This window comes from Schistocerca piceifrons, chromosome 1, assembly GCF_021461385.2.
Source record: "Schistocerca piceifrons isolate TAMUIC-IGC-003096 chromosome 1, iqSchPice1.1, whole genome shotgun sequence".
NCBI lineage: Eukaryota > Metazoa > Arthropoda > Insecta > Orthoptera > Acrididae > Schistocerca > Schistocerca piceifrons.
In genome coordinates, this window is record NC_060138.1 from 1,143,724,853 (window position 1) to 1,143,746,074 (window position 21,222).

Consider the following 21,222-nt stretch of genomic DNA (forward strand, 5'->3'; position numbering starts at 1 on the left):
CTTACACCATATGTAGATGAAATTGTGGGGGATTACCAAGCCGGCTTTCGGAGGAACAGATCAACTATAGACCAAATATTCACCCTGCATCAAATTTTGGAAAAGAAATGGGAATACAATAAACCAGTTCATAATCTTTTCATAGATTTTACAAAAGCATATGATTCAGTATTGCAATCAAAATTGTACAGAATTCTTTTGGAACTTGGAATACCAAAGAAGTTTGTTAGACTTATTGAAGTGAGTTTGAAAAACACAAAAGGTAGAGTACACGTGGGGAAATTGGAGTCAGAAGAATTTGTAATAAAGAATGGACTTAAGCAGGGAGATGCCCTGTCTCCGCTACTTTTTAACGTAGTCCTAGAATATATTGTACGAATGGCAGCAGATAATTTAGAGGGTGTGGAGTTAAATGGAAATATTAAGATATTAGGATATGCAGATGATCTAAACATCATTAGCGATAAGAAAGAATCGGTAACAGCAAATGCGAATGCATTAATCAAGGCTAGTGAAGATGTAGGTCTAAGGATAAGTGAAGACAAAACTAAATACCTGGTTACTACTAGAATGCCAACAGCAGTAGATCAGGAAATGTTAAGAGTTGGAGACATGCAGTTTGAAAAAGTGAACAAATCTAGGCGTGGACATCACTTCGAGAAATGAGATTGAATCCGAACTGAAGAAGAGATTACGGGCGGGAAATGCGTGCTACTTCTCACTGGAAAGATTACTTTCATCACAGATATTGTCTAGGAATTTAAAGATTAGACTATAATAGAGGGAAACATTCCACTTGGGAAAAATATATCTAAAAACAAAGATGATGTGACTTACCAAATGAAAGTGCTGGCAGGTCGATAGACACACAAACAAACACAAACATACACACAAAATTCAAGCTTTTGCAACCAACGGTTGCTTTGTCAGGATAGAGGGAAGGAGAGGGAAAGATGAAAGGATGTGGGTTTTAAGGGAGAGGGTAAGGAGTCATTCCAATCCCGAGAGCGGAAAGACTTACCTTGGGGGAAAAAAGGACGGGTATACACTCGCGCGCACACACACACACACACACACACACACACACACACACACACACACACACACACACACACACACACATATCCATCCGCACATACACAGACACAAGCCATGTAGCTTGAATGAATGAGGGCAGGGCAGCTTGCAGAGTGCTGGTAGGGTGCCTAGAGGGAAAACGTCCTGTGGGGAGACCGAGTTGTAGATGGGAGGACAATGTGAAGGCTGATTTGAGGAGCCTAGGTATTGAAGGGGAATAGAAGGAAACAGCACAAGACAGGGACAGATGGCGAAAATACGTTGCTACGGTAATGGACTCTCGAGTCCGGTATGACCAGTGAGTATGTAACTGGGGTGAAATTACGCTAGGTGTTCCACAGTGTTTTATCATGGGTCTCCCTCTGTTCCTGATATATGTGAATGACCTCCCTTCTTATCTGAAACAAGAAGCTAAACTGATACTGTCTGCTGGTGATAAAAGCATCATTATTAATTCAGTGAAAGAAACTCCAATAGAAAATGATACAAATAATGTCTTTGGAAAAGTTATTGATTGGTTTTCTGTGAATGGGCTTGTTCTGAACTTTGAAAAAACACAAAATATATCAAATTTTCTACTGCAAGGAGTACAGTTCCTTCAACAACACATCAACAGATGTCAGTAGCCTGGGTGGAGCATACTAAGTTTTTGGGTGTACATATAGATGAGTATCTTAATTGGAAAATTCATATTTTGGATCTCGTAAAGCGACTAGGTTCAACAATTTTTGTAATCAGAATAAGTTCTGTTTTTGAGGATATGGAAATTAGCAAGCTAACATACTTTGCATACTTCCACTCACTGATGTCATACGGAATAATATTTAGGGGTAACTCAACACAAAAAGTATTCATTGCTCAAAAGAAAGTGGTTAGAATAATGTGTGGGGCTCATAGTTGCACATCTTGTAGGCATCTCTTTAAAAGGTTATGAATTCTTACAACAGCCTCACAGTACATTTACTCAATAATGAAATTCTTTCCCAACAGCATGGACCAGTTAAAAAAACCAGTGACATTCATTATTATAACACCAGAAGAAAGAAAGACTTACACTATCCTCTGCTTAACCTATCTTTGGCACAGAATGGCGTAAAATATGCTGCTGTAAAACTTTTTGATAAATTACCAGCTGAAATAAAATGCCTGGCAGACAGCAGTAACAGTTTTAAAAATAACTTGAAATCATATCTCCTTGACAACTCCTTCTATACCACAGATGAATTTTGTGCCATTTAGAGGAATGGGGTAGGTAATAAAAATTGTAAGTGTTTTTTTAAGAAGCCTTCATTTATGTGTGCATTTCTTATGCACTTGACACGTTCTGCATCATAACGGTTATTGTGAGATTGATCAATGAAACATGTAACTAACTAACTTGGGGTCCTGTTCTTCAGCCTTTACGTCAAGTGGCTGAAACTACAGTTGGCAGGAATTGGGTGCCACATTCACAGACTCTGTCATTAGGGTCCTGTACTTCTGCTTTTATGTCTGGTGGCCCATCTGCACACTAGCAGCACCAAGGCATGGTTGATGCTGTATGCTTGCAGCTTGGCTGAATTTACTAGCAGCACTATCTATCAATCTGCACTGTAAATTCATAGCTTGGCCAAAAGATGGCAGTACTTTGGCAGGACGTTCTTGACATTTTTAGATGTTAGACACCATGAAGCATGACACTCCTCCGCCCCCTACCCCCGCTCCCGCCTTCACCCCCACCCCATCTCCCTCCGTTTTCCAGGAGAGGCAGAAGAAGGAGGCAAATTTGTCTGGCAAGTGGATTCATTGCCCAGAGTAGGACTGAGGGTCTTCAGTCAGTTGCTGCGCTGACTAGGGAGGTGGTGATGGTGGTGGTGGCGGCGGCGGCGGTGGTGGCAGCAGCAGTAGTGATGGTGGCGGCGGCGGCAGTGGTGTCAGGGAGTGCATAAGGAAAGTTCAGATGGAGAGGTGTAGGGTGGCTTTACACAGTCCAGAGACACCATTGGGTGTTCCCAATGATAGCAACCTCCAGTGAGTGGTGACTTCATCTACCAGTCTTCTGAAGACTGGAGTGTGGACGTTGGAGACCAGACCTGACCTCTCAGCCCATGTGGCAGTGGCCAAATATGTGTGAATAGATGAATGTAGGATGCCATGCCGAGAGCCAGGTTGAGGACAGATGCTTGCAGTATGGGAATGCAGCCCATCCAGGAAGGCCAGTATGTTGGAGGCAGAAATGGTAGCAGAGGGCTTGACAAATTCCTCAGGTACCTGAAGGGGTTCACCGTAAACCTTCTTGGCTAATGAGGCACAGAGGTCCATCTTGAAACTGGTGCAGAGGCCAAGAAGGATAGTGGGGAGTGCAGTAGTCCAAGTTGTGTTGTGGCAAAGGAAAGCAGCCTTCAAAGTGCAATGCTGTCGCTCAACCATACCATTGCTGGCTGGATGATATGCAGTGGTGCAGTTACAATGAGTCCCACAGAATTGGGCAAGCTCATTGCACAGCTGGAATTTAAAGTATCTTCTGCAATTCATGGTGATACGGCTAAGGGGTTGGGGGTGTACCCAAATGAGCTACCTTTGTACTCACAAATGCTTTGCATCAATTCAACTGAGTTGTCAGGATTTGTTTCGTCTCTGGCCAGGGAATGAAACAGTTGATGATAGGATGGTTAAAAGATACCACTGGCCATCAGAGATGGAGAAGGTTCTCACAATATCAATGTGGACGTGAGGTTTACTCACTATAGCTTCAAGAAAATCACCAACATGCTGACCGACCTTTGTATGCTGACAAGCGACATAGCAGCAGGTCCGGCTATGGCATTCTGAGCAGCTGTCAGGCCACACGTAGTGATTGGTAACAAGCCTGGTTGTGGGTTTAATACCAGGATGGCACAGATTGTGGATGCTATCAGAGGCCTGATGATGGAAAGCAGGCGGCAGGAAAGGTTGTGGCTTGCCTGTGGAGGTGTCACAGAATGTGACCAGTCAGAAACGAGTTGTTGGGCCTTGACGATAGAAGCCCGGCAATGTAATGACATCCTGGCCTCAGGAAGTGTGGCTAAATTGATGGAACTAGTGACACTGGTAGCTTGTGACAGACTGTTGGCAACATCATCATCCATTCATGAGACTGCCAAATGTCTGTGCTGAACTGAGTGACATATTCCAGTTTTGCGCAGCACAGTAGAACTCAACAGTTGTGCAACTGGAGCCCTTGTCAATGAGACAGCAGCCAGCAGTGTTTGGAATGAGTGGAAAATGTGCTAAGAAATTGGCACCAATAATTGTCTCTGTAATGTTCCTGATGATGAATTGCCAGCTGAAGGCAATGTGCAATCCCAGATCCTATTGCATTGGGTGGACGCTCTAGGTTATGCTGGATGAATTTTTGGCAGTTGACTGGCAGAATGGTGTTGTTGGTTGACACCAAGGGAGCATTGTATGTAGGTAGACACCACAGGCCAGACCCAGCGCCTACTAGGAAATGCTGGACGGACCTTCTGCCTGATATAAACAAGTGCTGTGAGGCAGCATAGCACCTGTGCACACTTACTCGCAGATTCCACTGGCATTGGGGTAGTCGCACGTTGGGTGGCAACAGGAAGCTTGCTTGCCAAATTTGCAGTGGTACCAACATAAAGTGACTCGATCTTTGGCACATTGATGGTCACGGATTCATTGGTGAAGGTGTGGCGGTGTGGGAACACCAACTGGCTTCATGCGAAGTGCAGATGCTTGTCATGTGAAGCCTTTGATATGGGCCCAAAACAGCTAGAATTCCTGGTTGGCCATGGTGGCTGACAAAGTGTTGCAGTCCACTGTGCAGGCAGACATTGTGGCTGTGGGCAGACCTAAATTGTTAGCTATGAATCTCTTGTTGTGCTCTTCTCCTATTACCTGAATTATGTCTGGTATAGTTGAGTTTCGCTCCTTGATTGGTATACTTTTGCCATCAGCCAGCATTAGAAGTTTTGAACCATTCTCTATAGTCACTGGAAGATAATCAATGAGGCCTAGCCAGAAAGTAGCTTAAGTTTTGGTATTAAAAAACAGTGTAGAGAAAAATGTTTCATCTATTTGAAAGTGACACTTAAATACATTTTCCAGCATGGTCTCCACATAAATTTAGACACATATCATTGCGAAAAATGAGCTTTGAAATTCCATTGTCATAAAATTCTGCTGCCTTAGGCTTCAACTGGTTAATCAGGCCCCTTGCAGTCTCATAGTGTTGTCAAAATGCCATGATCAAGCTAGGTCCTTATCACTGGAAACGGATGGAAGTCACTGGCTGCAAGATGTGGACTTTATGGCGGATGGGGAAACACCTCCCACTTAAGGCATTGAGTACTTCTCGAGTGTGATTTGCCTTGTATGATGGAGCATTAGTGTTGTCACGCAAGAGCAAAATTTCTGAGCTTTGCTTCCCACTGTGCTTATTCTAAATTGCTCTTCTTAAGTTTTCCAATGACAATGCCTTGCAGAGTTTATTGTTGTGCCACACTCAGGAAAATTGACAAGAAGCTTATGATTCTTGGCCTAAAAAAACAGTCACCATAATTTTTCTTGTAGACAAAATTTCAAGCATTTGCTTGGTTTTTTTTTTTTTTTTTTTTTTTTTTTTTTTTTTTTTTTTTTTTTTTGGGGGGGGGGGGGGGGGGGAATTTATGTGCTGCCAATCCCTTAGACTGCAATTTGGTCTTGGGGTTCATGCGTTTGACCCAAGTCTTGCCTCCAGTTACAATTTGACCAGGCAACAAGTCATCATCTTTTTCATAAGACTCAAGAAATATCAATAATGCAGCCGTATGCTGGTTCTTGAGATTTTGTGCCAAGTTTTTGGTACCCATCTTGCACAACATTTGTGATGGCCTAGTGTGTATGAAGTGATTTTAAGCAAGAAACTGTGTGAAATTTGTGGAAAACTAAATGAGAGCTTAGTCTTCGTGAATCTGCAGTTTTCTTGAATCTTCTGCCCGATTTTTGTGACCAGTTCATCAGTCACAGTGCTTGGTTGTCCACCTTGCTCTTCATCGTGAACATTAGTTTGACCACTTTAAAACCTAATGCACCTTCAGTCATTACATTGTTTCCGTACACTTCACACAGTTGCAGATAAATTTCGGTTGGTGTATGGTTTCTTATTACTGACTGCACTTCACAATATGCGGGTTTTTTGGTTGTGAAACACACTGAAAACTATTACTGTGAAATAACAGGAAATGGCACGAACTTCATGCTGGCATGGCTGGATGCTGACTGAATGAACCAATGCTCAGACAGCATTATGCCCACGCTAGCCCCATCCATTATTGCTACTGGTGAAAGTGTAGTATACTTACTGGATAGCCCTGGTTTTTTGTAGTTTAAGTAGAATTTTAACAATACTATGAAAAGGATAGATTGCTACTCACCTTAAAGATGGTGAGCCAACAGCCTTGCCACAGTGGTAACACTGGTTTGTCAGATCACTGAAGTTAAGCTCTGTTGGGCTGGCCTAGCACTAGGATGGGTGACCATCCAGTCTGCCGAGGGCTGTTGGCAAGTAGGCTGCACTCTGCCCTTGTGAGGCAAATTGAGGAGCTACTTGACTGAGAAGTTGTGGCTCTGGTCTCATAAACTGACATACGGCCGGGAGATACTAATAGGATAATTTTTCTTGTTAGCTGTGCCAAAATTTAGTAAGAAGTGTCACAGGTCTGTAGATTTGGGTGGCTTGCTTATGTCTAGCTTTATAGGTGTTACTACAACATACTTTAACCTGCTTGTAAATATGAGTCATTGATTGATTACAAACAATTATGAAAAGGATAGATTGCTACTCACAGTACAGATGACACATTGTGTTGCACACTTGATGCACACAACTGCTATCTCCGACCACTTTAGCCAGACTGCTACTGTTGTGTTGAACTCAAACAACAGTCGAGAGTGGGAGATGCAAGGAGGAGGATACATTTTCATCTCAGAGTAGTTCTTGCAATCTATATCCTCAATTATTTCAATCTCTGTCTTTCTCTACAGTTGTTACCCTCTACAGCTCCCTCCAGTACCATGTAAGTTATCTCTCAATGTCTTAATAATTGTCCTATCATCTAAACCTTTATCTTGTCAGTGTTCTCCATATATTCCTTTCCTCTCTAATTCTGCACAGAACCTCTTCATTCCTTACCTTATCAGTCCACCTAATTTTCAACATTCGTCTGTAGCACCACATTTCAAATGCTTAGATTCTCTTCTGGTGCAGTTTTCCCACGGTCCATATTTCACTACCATACAATGCTGTGCTTCAAACTTACATTCTCAGAAATGTCTTCCTCAAAATTAAGACCTGTCTTGGACATTAGCAGACTTTTCTTGGCCAGGAATGCACTTTTCACCATTGCTAGTGTGCTTTTGATGTCCTCCTTGCTCCATCTGTCATGGATTATTTCGCTGCGTAGGTAGCAGAATTCCTTGACTTCATCTACTTCATGACCACCAAGCCTGATGTTAAGTTTCTCCCTGTTGTCATTTCTTCTAACTCTCATTACTTTCATCTTTCTTCGATTTACCCTCAATCCATATTGTGTACTCATTAGATTGTTCATTCCATTCAGTAGATCCTGTAATTCTTCTTTGCTTTCACTCAGGATAGTAATGTCATCAGCGAATTGTGTCATTGATGTTCTTTCACCTTGAATTTTAATTCCACTCCTGAACCTTTCTTTTATTTCTATCATTGCTTCTTCAATGTACAGAGTGAACAGTTGAGGCGAAAGACTATATCCCTGTCTTACACCCTTTTTAATCCAAGCACTTCGTTCTCAGCCGTCCACATTTATTATTCCCTCTTGGCTCTTGTACATATTGTATATTACCCGTCTTTCCCTATAGCTTACCCCTATTTGTTTTTTCCAGAATTTCAAACACCTTGCACCATTTTACATTGTTGAATGCTTTATCCAGGTTGACAAATTTTTCTTTAGTCTTGCTTCCATTATCATGTCAGAATTGCCTGTGTTGTGCCTGTACCTTTTCTAAAGCCAAACTGATTGCCATGTAGCACATTCTCAATTGTCGGTTCCATTCTTCTGTACAGTATTCTTGTTAGGAACTTGGAGGTATAAGCTGTTAAGCTGATTGTGCGATAATTCTCACACTTGTCAGCTCTTGAAGTCTTCAGAGTTGTGTGGATGCTATTTTTCCGAAAGTCAGATGGTTAGTTGCCAGACTCATACATTCTACACACAAATGTGAATAGTTGTTTTCTTGCCACTTTCCCCAATGATTTTAGAAATTCTGATGGAATGTTATCTATCCCTGCTATCTTATTTGATCTTAAGCCTTCCAAAGTTATTTTAAATTCAGATTCTAATCTGGATCCCATACCTATTCACTATCAGCTCCTGTTTCTTCTGCTGTCACATCAGATGTGGAATTCCCATTGCATTCTTAATTTCACCAAAGGTTGTTTTGACTTTTCTCTATGCTGAGTGTGTCCTTGCGACAGTAATTTCTTTTCAGTTTCTTCGCATTTTTCAAGGAGCCATTTCACTGTAGCCTACCTGCACGTCCTGTTTATTTCATTCCTGAGCAACTTGTATTTCTGTGTTCCTGAATTTCCTTGAACATTTTTGTACTTCTTCTGTCATTGATCAGTTGAAGTATTTTGTCTGTTACCCATGGTTTCTTCGCAGTAAACTTCTTTGTACCTATGTTTTTCTTTCCAACTTCTGTGATTGCCCTAAATATTTAGAGATGTCCATGCCTCTACAACTGAACTGCCTACTGAGCTATTCATTATCACAGTATCTATCGCCTCAGAGAACTTAAAGCTTATGTCTTCTTTCCTTAGCAGTTATATATCCGACTTCTTCGTGCTTTGATTCTTCCTGACTAGTCTCTTAAACTTCAGTGTACTCTTCACCACTACTAAATTGTGATGTGAGTCTATATCTGCTCCTGGGTATATCTTACAGTCCAATATTATGTCGGAATCTCTTCCAGAGCGCGATGTATTCTAACTGGAAACTTCCCTTATCACCTGGCCTTTTCCGAGTATACCTCCTCCTCTTGTGGTTCTTGAACAGAGTCTTCACTATTCTAGCTGAAATTTATTGCACGACTCAGCTAGTCTTTCTCTTCTCTCATTGCTAGTACCAAGCCCATATTCTCCCATAATCCTTTCTTCTATTCCTTCCCTACAACTGCATTCTATTCCTCCATTAGATTTCGATCTCCTTTTTCACAATGAATTACCTGTTCAGTATTCTCATATACTTTTTCCTGTATCTTCATCTTCAGCCTGTGATATCGGCATGTATACCTGAACTATAATTGTCAGTGTTGGTGCGCTGTCAATTCTCCTGAGACCAACCCAATCACTGACCTGTTTCCAGTAACACAAACTGTGCCCCCCCCCCCCCCTTTCCACCCCACCTTCTCTGCATCTAGATTGAGAATTAGCATTTCCCTTTTCAGATTTTCTAGCTCTTGCCATGTTCAAACTTCTGACATTCCACACTCCAACTTTTAGAGCTTTATTCTTTCATTGGTTATTCAATCTTTTTTTCATAGTCACCTCCCCATTGGTAGTCCCTTCCAGAGATCCAAATGGATTTTTTTTTCGCCTTTAGGGGTAGTTTTCCACCCTGAGAGCCAGAGAGTGCCCTGCCCTCTGTCTGCTCCTCCACCCTCATTTGACAAGGCTGTTGGTAGAATGAGGGTGACTTTTTATGCCAGAACTTTTCGGCTGCCAAAGCTGATGATTTTTATTCAAAATTTAAGCAGTGATGGACCTCAAACACAGGACCAAAGCCAATATGAATACCAGTGAAAGATGGTACCTTTAGAGTTTTTGTTGCTGTCATATGTAGTCATTTAAAAACTTATTGGTGATTCTTCAGACTCTTCAGCCTTAGATTCTGTTCTTCTTGAACAAAGGGCACTAGGGGATATAACGGACAAAAAAGGATTGTTCATATTATCCTGGATCACCTAATGACATAGTAAAGTTGAAGCACACTTGCCAGTTTTGCACAAGAAACCATTTAGTGCCACATTCAGATTTCAGCCCATGGATCCTGTCCACAAGCTAAGTGAATAGTCACATTGACTATGTTGGCCTGTTCTTAAAGTCAGTGTTTCTAGCCATTGTCAGTGCTTTAGCCAATTCCTTTTCGTCACCAACATGTAGCGAAATTTTTCCACGCAGGCAGGTAGAAATCTTTAACTAAAATCTTCATGATTGGAGACTTACCACAAACTAATATAATCAGATAATATACCCCAGTTTACCTCCACTGGATATTTTCTCAACGAAATGGAATTGGCTGCCTGATGTCATCCGCATCCCATCCAAAAAGCATCGTTGAGGCTGGGACATTTATGTATTGAATATCCAAGATTTATCACAAAATCATCTCTAGGGATAGTTCTCATCACATTACTGAGTACATACAGAAGTGTGTTGACAGATGGCAAAAGTAAAACAGTCATCCTTCACAGGCAGCAAAGTGTGTACTTGTACCACAGACATCACATAAACACCTTTGCTGTGTCTGTCACTTCCATGAGGTGCATCAGTATGGGCTATGACCTTTATAGGGGATTCTGAGTCAATAGCTGATGGGGGTCACATATGGTGTCCTACTGTGTACCATGACCACCAGAAAGGGTAGTGTTTGGTGCCACAGCAACCAGTTGAAACCTCTGTGGTCGCATTATTTGACATCGCTTCCACCATCTTCACTACTGCCAACTGTTATGCACCAATGGAGCACCATCAGTGCCACCCCTTGAAGCCTGCACCTTTGCCGCCATCAATGAATGTTTAATGATCCATCCCTGTCAATGCTGCTATCTAGGGAATTGGCCAGGTTCTGCAGTTGGGTTACCCACTTACACCTATAGAGGTGTCTGAGGTGCCACTGACAGCGACCAGTTTGTACAGGAATGTTGAGGACAATATCAACTTTGGTGGTGCAGTAGCAATGTAATACCATACCAAAGCAGCTAGGTGACTTTGTGGTCCCCCATTCCTTCTTCCCATGCTTACTACACACTGGGGTTACATAGACCTTACATGCCAATTTCAATGCATAGGGATGCTATTTCTCTGGAACTAGATGATAACATAGATGCCTGTGGAAACTGCTCAGCGAATGAGGATATAACCACAACACTTACTTCATTATCAATGATCTTAACAATGCCATATCACTTGGGCCATGTCCCTCGCAATAGATACATTAAAACCTGGAGGGCATGTGGATCACTTCACTTCATGGTATTCTTTTGGGGTATACAAGTGACTTTGCCTGCAGTATCTCTTTACTATGGACTAAGTGCTTACTCTTAGTACCTGTTAAGTACACTACTGGATTGTTTTTTTTTTCTTTTTGCATTGTTCATGTAAATGGCCGATTTGAAGCCTTTGTGGCAATGCAGTGGGGCATTCAGTACTATCATTATTTGTTTATCCAATAGTGAAGACTGTGTATTCAATAAAACAGTAATTTTTGTACTTGTAAAAATTAAAAGTGTGTGGTAACTGCTTTGGACCATTACTGTGTTGCCTATTTATTCTCCATCACATTTGTGTCTAGGAAAGCAATGCCGTTTTATACAATTTTGTTTTAGAATCCGGCAACTGCTTACTCCTCCGACACTGGACCAGTAACATTCAATGATCTTGGTCTAAATTCCAGTATATGCAGTGCCCTTGAAAAACAGGGAATTACTGCACCAACTAGGATTCAGGTATGTATAGAACTTACCAGATTATGATTGCAATGAAATAATGTATTGGTCTTGAAATTTTTGCTGTGTCAGTATTTTTTGTGCAAAAATTTGTCAGGTATAAAATTAATCTGCAAAATAGTTTTGTTTATACAACTTTTTAAAGCACTTGTGTAGTGACTATTTGTTCAAATGAGAAACTGGAATATCATCTGAATAAATAAAAATGTAAATGTTTGCTTCATGAAAATAAGTAGTTCCGATAGTTCTTGACCAATTACTTTGAAATTTTGAACATTGCATTCTAATACAGGCATGTGTTTAGATATCTATGTATAAATTTTTGAATTTTTTTGTAACAACATTTCCATAGTATTAAATTTATAAAAAAGTTATGTATTACATATATTAAAAACAGATTTATAGAACAAGCATGTATTCCATTGCAACATTGTGTCAAAATCTCAAAGCATTCAGTCAAAAACTTTTGGAGGTTGCAATTAGGAACATTTACAGTTCCTTTTGCAGTACAAATGTAGATGTTTGTTTCTTCAGAATCTCAAATCTCTGAAAATCTTCATGGATTGCTTTGAAGTTTGGATACAACATTGCATTCAAATATTCATAGGTTTTTATATACCTACTGGAACGCCGAAACATATTTGGGTACTGAGAAAAACGGTGTTTTGCATAACTGGTGGACCTCACATCCAAAAATATTCTAAAGATGTTTAATGACTGCCAGTTCTTAAGACTGTTTTCCTATAATGTTATACTTGTTACAAATTACGGATTTTTATATGAATAAATAAACTATGTACTATATACAGTGTGGGGCTAAAAAGTGGATACAATTGTATGTGAATGTATGCATGTGACCACACCCCATGATATGCACACCACATGTATGCCCATCACATGATCCACACCAGTCCAGAGATGGTAGTGCGGGCTGTGTCAGTGTGAGTGGAGCAGTACAAAGGGGACAATGGTTCTCACAGTGGAGCAATTGGTGCTCATTGTAGAAAGTTATGTGACAACAAAGTCATGGAAATGGTGTTTCCAGTTGTTTGCTGAGAAGTTTAATGGTGTCAAGGTGCCGGCAAAAGTGCCATGCAACACTTAGTCCAAAAATGGCGTTGGACAGGACCTGTTTTCAACAAATCAAAGAAAACATTCTGAAATGTGCCTCCATACCAGAAAATGCAGCTGCAGTGCACCAGAAAATGCTTAGAGTTATACCAAATCAACCCGATGCCTGTCGCAAGAGACCAGCATATCACGTCAATTGTGTGGACGAATACTCCACAGGACCTGCACATGCATCCGTAATAAGTGCCTATTGTTCACACATTAAAACCAGTAGATGCTCCTCAGTGCCTCCAGTTTTGTGAGTGGCTCTTCAGTGATATGACAATGAATGACTTGGACATAGATCTGTTCTTTGTGTCTGATAGAGCCTGTTTCACCTGAGTTGCTATGTCAACTTATAAAATCACAGGTTCTGGGCAGCAGAGAATCTGTATAACTTCCACAAAATACCTTTGCGTGATCAGTAGGTTGGGGTTTGCTGTGCAGCGTCTGCACTCAGCATTATTGGTCCTATCTTCCTTTGTCAGACACTGACTTTGGCACACTACATTGCCAACGTTTTGAAACCATTTGTGGCAGCATTAATGGAGGAGGAAAAGACTAACAGTTATTTCCAAAAGGATGGACCAACTGCCCATACAGCTGGCTGAAGCTGGGAGCACATTTACACTATCTTCACGCATGACAGAATTGGTAGCAGAGGTCAGTCTGGTCGCAGCCTTAGCTAGCCACACAGGCTACCTGGCCTGCCAGTGTGTGATTACATTGTGTGGGGAGCCATCAAGTCTTAAGGTGTATCATAACAGCTCTCACAGTCTTCAAGAATTGCGGCAGAACATTTCGAATGAGACTGCAGCAGTTCCATCAGTCCACCATTGATTCATCTTCAGCAACTTGCTAAAATGGTGGTCACTTTCAGTATTTCCTTTCCTCTTCTGTGTTTCTTTGTACCCTGGAACTCTGTTCTCTGGGCCATTTTTATTTGCCTCACCTTCTATGCAATAAAAGGGAACCCCTTATAAAAATGTAAATGTTGGTTCTTTCAATATTGTTAATCTCCAAAAGTTCTTGACCAATTGCTTTGAAATTTTGATACAGCATTGAATTATAATGTGGGCATGTTTTTAAGTGCCTAATTTTTAATATATTAATAATATAATATATATGTAATATATAAAGGGAAAACATTGTTACCAAAAATTCCAAATTGTATGGTTCCAATATAATTCAAATTTTTACATGTTACTGTAATAACTCCACATGAACCATGGACCTTGCTGTTGGTGTGGTTGGTTGCATGCCTCTGTGGTACGGATAGCCGTACTGTATGTACACTCTTGCTCATAAATTAAGGAAAATTGCAGAATGTGGTACCACACAACGAGGCACTACACAAAACTAGCGTTAATAGCATAGGCACATAGGGAACACACACAACACAGATCTGTAAGTCCACAGTATTGGTGATAAGTTGAGAAAACCGTCCCGAAACACACGTGCTATGAAACGCCACTGTTTTCTGCGCATGTACCCCAACATCAATATGGGATATGATCACCATGCACACATACACAGGCCACACAACGGGTTGGCATACTCTGGTTCAGGTGGTCAAGCAGCTGCAGTATAGCCTCCCATTCTTGCACCAGTGCCTGTTGGATCTCCTGAAGTGTCCTAGGGGTTTGAAGATGTGCAGCGATACATCGACCAAGAGCATCCCAGATGTGCTCGATGGGGTTTAGGTCTGGAGAACAGGCAGGCCACTCCATTCGCCTGATATCTTCTGTTTCACGATACTCCTCCACGATGGCAGCTCGGTGGGCCCGTGCATTATCATCCATCAGGAGGAATGTGGGACCCACTGCACCCCTGAAAAGGTGGACATACTGGTGCAAAATGGCATTCCAATACACCTGACTTATTGCAGTCCCTCTGCCAAAGACATGCAGGGGTGTACGTGCACCAATCATAATCCCAACCCACACCATCAAACCACGACCTCCATACAGGTCCCTTTCAAGGACATTAAAGGGTTGCTATCTGGTTCCTGGTTCACACCAGATGAAAACCCGATGAGAATCACTGTTCAGACTATACCTGGACTTGTCCATGAATATAACCTGGGACCACTGTTCCAATGACCATGTACTGTGTTCTTGACACCAGGCTTTACGGGCTCTCCTGTGACCAGGGGTCAGTGGAATGCACCTTGCAGGTCTCCAGACAAATAAACCATGTCTGTTCAGTCGCCTGTAGACTGTGTGTCTGGAGACAATTGTTCTAGTGGCTGCAGTAAGGTCCCGAGCAAGGCTACCTGCAGTACTCTGTGGCTGTCTGCGGGCACTGATGGTGAGATATCAGTCTTTTTGTGGCGTTGTTCACTGTGGACGTCCCGTACTGTAGCGCCTGCACACGTTACCTATCTGCTGGAATTGTTGCCATAATCTTGAGATCAAACTTTGCGGCACATGGAGGGCCTTTGCTACGACCTGCTGTGTTTGACCAGTCTCCAGTCGCCCTAGTATTCTACCCCTCATAATGTCCTCAATATGTGTTCTTTGAGCCATTTTCAACACACAGCCACCATTAGCATGTCTGAAAATGTCTGCACACTTACTTGCTGCACCATTCTCTGACATGCACCAGCACACCTCTGCGTATTGGACTGCTGCTGTCAGAACCACCACTGTGTGATGACCACAGGTCAAATGCACCGCCTGGTCATACCCTGAGGTGATTTAAACCCACAAACTGCCCACCAGAGCATTGTTTCACCATGTATCAGCATTATCCTTAATTTATGAGCATGAATGTAGTGGTATCTGTTGGGAGTCCAGACAAATGCGTGGTTCCCGAAGAGGGGCCACAGCCTTTTCAGTAGTTGCAGGGGCAATGGTGTGAGTACTGTGAACAGCTGAAAGCAAGGGGAAACTACAGCCATAATTTTTCCCAATGGCATGCAGCTGCAGTGTATGATTAAATGATGATGGTGTCCTCTTGGGTATAATATTACAGAGGTAAAATATTTCCCCATTGGGATCTCCAAGCGGGGACTACTTGGGAGGATGTCATAAGGAGAAATAAAACTTGTGTTGTACGGATCGGAGTGTGGAATGTTAGATCCATTAAATGGACAGCTACTTTAGAAAATTTAAAAAGGGAAACTGGTAGGTTGAAGTTAAATATAGTGGGAATTAGTGAAGTTTGGAGACAGGAGGAACAGGACTTCTGATTAGGTGAACATGGGGTTATAAATTCAAAATGAAATAAGGGTAATGCAGGAGCTGTTTAACAGTGAGTAAGAAAATGGGAATGTGGGTAAACTACTATGAATAGCCTAGTGAACGCATTATCATAGCCAAGATAGACACAAAGCTCTCACCTACCACAGCAGTAAAAGTTTATATGCCAACAAGCTTCGCAGATGTTGAGGATACTGAAGACATTTATGATGAGACAAAAGAAATAGTTTAGATGGTTGAAGGAGATGAAAATTTAATTACGATGGGGGATTGGAATTTGATAGCAGGAAAAGGAAGAGAAGGAAAAATAGATGAATATGAACTGGGGGAAAGGAATAAAAGAGCAAGCTACCTGGTAGAATTTTGCACAGAGCATAATTTAATCATCACTAACACTTGGTTTGAGAATCATAAAAGAAGATTGTACATTTGGAAGACACCTGGAGACACCAGAAGGTTTCAGGTTGCTTATATGATAGTTGGACAGAGATTTAGGAACCAGATTTTAAATTGTAAGACATTTCCAGGGGCAGATGTGGACTGAACACAATTTAGTGGTGGTGATTAAAATTGAAGAAATTGAAAAAGGTAAGAAATTAAGGAGATGAGACTTAGTATTGGAGTGAAGTATGGGTAGTAAAAATCATAGAGGGAGACCAAGAGATGAATACAGTAAGCAGATTCAGAAAGATGTAGGCTACAGTAGTTATTTTTTCAAAGAAAATTCCGCACTGGCTGTATGAATAATTTTTATTAAATCTGCGACCGGTTTTGCATCACTTATCGGTGCATCCTCAGGCAATATATGCTATTTATAACATATTAAATATTAACATAGTTAGGATATGTGCCAATATCCAATTTAATGTTATAAATAGCGTATATTGCCTGAGGATGCACTGATAAGTGGTGCGAAACCGGTCACAGATTTAATAAAAATCATTCATACAGCCAGTGCGGAATTTTCTTTGAAAAAATGTCAAAGTTTGGCTGTGGTTACCCCCCCCCCCCCCCTACAAAACAACATGCGACAGTAGTTATTTGGAGATGAAAAGGCTCACACGAGATAGAGTAGCATGGAGAGCTGCATCAAACCAGCTTTTGGACTGAAGACCACGACGACAACAACATCATCTGTAATAAATGTTTGGACTAAATACTTATATATATAAAATATACAATAGTGAGACGTTGTCAGTAAAGAGGAGAGTTGTATTTACGGCTTATTGGTCCGTGTGTTGAATACTACCAGAATCTGAATTTACAGTAATAATAAACGAGGCTCAAGTTTGGGGAAGGGGGAAGAGGAGATGGACAGAGAAGAGGGAGGAAATGGTCATAGAAAATGGGGAGGAGGAGATGGACAGAGAGAGGGGGCAGGAAGTGATGGACAGAGGGGGGGGGGGGGGGGCAGAGGATATGGAGATACATCAAAGTGTGGCCAGGTACAGCTAGTGTTGACGTAAAATTCTTTGTTTTGGTTGACAGAATGTCATAGAAAGTTATTGATTGTTTGGATGAGGATTGATCCTTCATTTTCAAATGTTAAGAAATGAGCAACTGATTCAAACATGGCCCTACTTCTTCCAGAGGAATGTTTCTAAACTGCAACTACAAACAATAACAGCAAGAAAGTACACACCGTGGTATATGACTATCAGCAAAGAGCAACCAAAGCCAATTATGTCAATTGGAAAGGTTGTGTGCAGTGTTTTTTCAGATGCAAAGGGCTTCTTCTTATTGATTAGCTTGCAAAGGGTAACATGACGACTTGCAGATACTACCCTGGATTACAAAAGAAAAGAATCAGAACCTGAGGCTGTCCACAAAGATGCTTTGCAAATGCAAAAATGAATGGATTTGAGATAAGAATAACTGGGATGCCCACCCAGCTCATCAGATTTGGCAGACTTTGACTATTGCAGCACCTAAAGAAATTTGTTGTCTGAGGGCATTGCAGTCCAATGAAGAGATATTTTTTGAAGCATCCCAGAGTTGTATAAGGGTGTTGTAATACATTCAGTGGAAAAATGTTGGACAACTTGTAACCTCCCTCTTACTAATCGGCCTATCCTGCTTGTGATATAAAATATAACCGTGGATCACGTGTATGCCTAATGGATTTTTTCTAATTGTATAAGGCTATCTTTCCCGAAGAAATGATACCGATAGGTAGGAGGAAAGTGTACAACTGACCCTTCTGATGGAAAGTCTACTAAAAATAAAAGTAATTAAACTGAACAGGGCTATAATTTGGAAAATGAAAGTTATTTTGTGCATTCACTCAACGAACAACACTGGACGGAAAGGGGTACCACTAATCATGAATTCAAAAGTTAACACTAATGAATGAAAAGGAAGTAATTAATGGTTGCCAGTCCACTAGGGCAATTTACATCCTAAATCCTGTACAAGATGATGGGAAAGAAAAACATGTATTTTTAAACACTGACACGGCAACTAAAGGTTGCCACGTTTTTGTTTGTTTGACACTAATTTTAAGTGAGTGTGTAATGATAAAGAAAACTGAGAAGTCACTCTTACGCTATGTTTGGCATTAAATTTTGAAAAAGGTAATCGAGTAATGATTTGAAAATATGCGATTAAACTGTATGTTAGTACTGAACTTGGTTACATGAACAGTGACTTTCACTGACCTCAGCATTATGTCATCAAAGAAATTTAGAAAAAAAGCAAGCACTTTTTACTTTGCCGTTACTCATTTTGCAAATTGGATTTCATATTATTGTCTGAACAACGGAGCCTTTTTTACTGACTTGAACAGAATTAAATACTAGAATATGTACCAAACCAAACCGCCATGTGCTTCAAGCTATATGTAAAATAAATAAAACTTCTGCACTCTTAATTTGTGCACTTCTTTAGATTTGGATTTTTTCCAGTGATTGATTCTCAAACTTGGAAAATGAAATTGCTTTACTTTAGTCATATATTGAAGCCTCTGTTGTACAACAGTTAATTGAAAGTAGACTGAGGCTAAAATTCTTAAAAGAGAAATTATTCATTAATAAACAGGCTGTAACTATTCAATTATTTCTTATGACACTCAGTTAGCATATTAGGGAAAAAAGGAACAAGGATCCTGCTGCGATGATTTAACAGCTGTTACAATGTCTGGGGGGCAATGAGGACACAATCGCCCTGAGTTTAACTGATTATTATTTAAATAAATCTTATCAGTCAAATCACATTCAGTTGTGCTGCTGGGTTAGCCGTTAATACTTTCTACCTATGGACAGTCTTACTTCAGTGCTGTGCATATGATGAAACTCGGAGCCGACGACGAAACTGTGTTGCTGGAACTGCTGCTGTTGTTGAAGACGGTAGCATATTGTGGAGCCAAGGCTAATTATAGGAATGGGCAATCGTAATTAATACAGCCTCTTCCGCCCGTCCACTGCCCATACTCGTGCTCTAGACATGTGGCCAGTGCGTGTACGTGATGCCACTGAAAATGGTACTCTCTACTGCGAGAGCGTTAACACCACACTTTCGCACACTACAAGCACTGGAACCCGTCTCTCCTCTCTCTGCGCACTCTGCTCAACAAATCCCTACCCAAAGATTTTACAATGCACAGGCACTGCTATAATTGTTGCTAGTCGACAGAAATAACAATTCCTTTGGCTTTTTTTCCCAGAGCTAATAAATTTCACAGTAAAATACAGATAAATACAATGAAACGTCAACAGACTTCTACCTAAATGTACACATACAGTGACGCAATGTCCTTACTTATTAAAAGAAAGCATTTAAATTACAAATATTTACATACAGTTAAAAAAAGTTATATATCGGTAGCATTTTTGGTGTTACAAACTGCATTTACCTAAAGGTGGACTACATAAAAAAGTGAATATTTAACCTTAAAACCATTGCTCTTCAGGCATGGCTGCAAACTTTTCACTTGGCTGTCATATTTCTTCACAGAGGTTGTTTCAAACTCTCCATCCATTGCTATTGCTTCAAAACTCTGTTTATTGGAACTGGTTGTTGGTTGCATTTTTGACTGTAGTTATTGACCTCTTTGTGATGGACGGTAGGGTATCTCCCTTCCCACTTCTTGACTCTCTTCTACAATCTTCCTTTTTATCATCACCCCCACCCCCTCTTTATTTGTGACTCTTTTGTGCCAGCTGCTGCCAGCAGTTCTTGTTGTTGTTGTTGTGGTCTTCAGTCCTGAGACTGGTTTGATGCAGCTCTCCATGCTACTCTATCCTGTGCAAGCCTCTTCATCTCCCAGTACTTACTGCAACCTACATCCTTCTGAATCTGCTTAGTGTATTCATCTCTTGGTCTCCCTCTACGATTTTTACCCTCCACGCTGCCCTCCAATACTAAATTGGTGATCCCTTGATGCCTCAGAACATGTCCTACCAACCGATCCCTTCTTCTGGTCAAGTTGTGCCACAAACTTCTCTTCTCCCCAATCCTATTCAATACTTCCTCATTAGTTATGTGATCTACCTATCTAATCTTCAGCATTCTTCTGTAGCACCACATTTCGAAAGCTTCTATTCTCTTCTTGTCCAAACTATTTATCGTCCATGTTTCACTTCCATACATGGCTACACTCCATACGAATACTTTCAGAAATGACTTCCTGACACTTAAATCAATACTGGATGTTAACAAATTTCTCTTCTTCAGAAACGCTTTCCTTGCCATTGCCAGCCTACATTTTATATCCTCTCTACTTCGACCATCATCAGTTATTTTGCTCCCCAAATAGCAAAACTCCTTTACTACTTTAAGTGCCTCATTTCCTAATCTAATTCCCTCAGCATCACCCGACTTAATTAGACTACATTCCATTATCATTGTTTTGCTTTTGTTGATGTTCATCTTATATCCTCCTTTCAAGACACTGTCCATTCCATTCAACTGCTCTTCCAAGTCCTTTGCTGTCTCTGACACAATTACAATGTCATCGGCGAACCTCAAAGTTTTTACTTCTTCACCATGAATTTTAATACCTACTCCGAATTTTTCTTTTGTTTCCTTTACTGCTTGCTCGATATACAGATTGAACAACATCGGGGAGAGGCTACAACCCTGTCTTACTCCCTTCCCAACCACTGCT

General features: G+C 40.9%; 1 protein-coding gene across 1 annotated transcript in view; it reads left to right on the forward strand.

Annotated features, from left to right (window-relative positions):
- Window positions 1-21,222, forward strand: part of LOC124780923 (probable ATP-dependent RNA helicase DDX28) — a 95,648-nt gene that overhangs the window by 23,802 nt on the left and 50,624 nt on the right. The window contains exon 4 of the mRNA XM_047253816.1: window positions 11,686-11,805. Coding sequence (XP_047109772.1) covers window positions 11,686-11,805 — 120 coding nt within the window. The remainder of the gene's footprint in view (window positions 1-11,685; window positions 11,806-21,222) is intronic.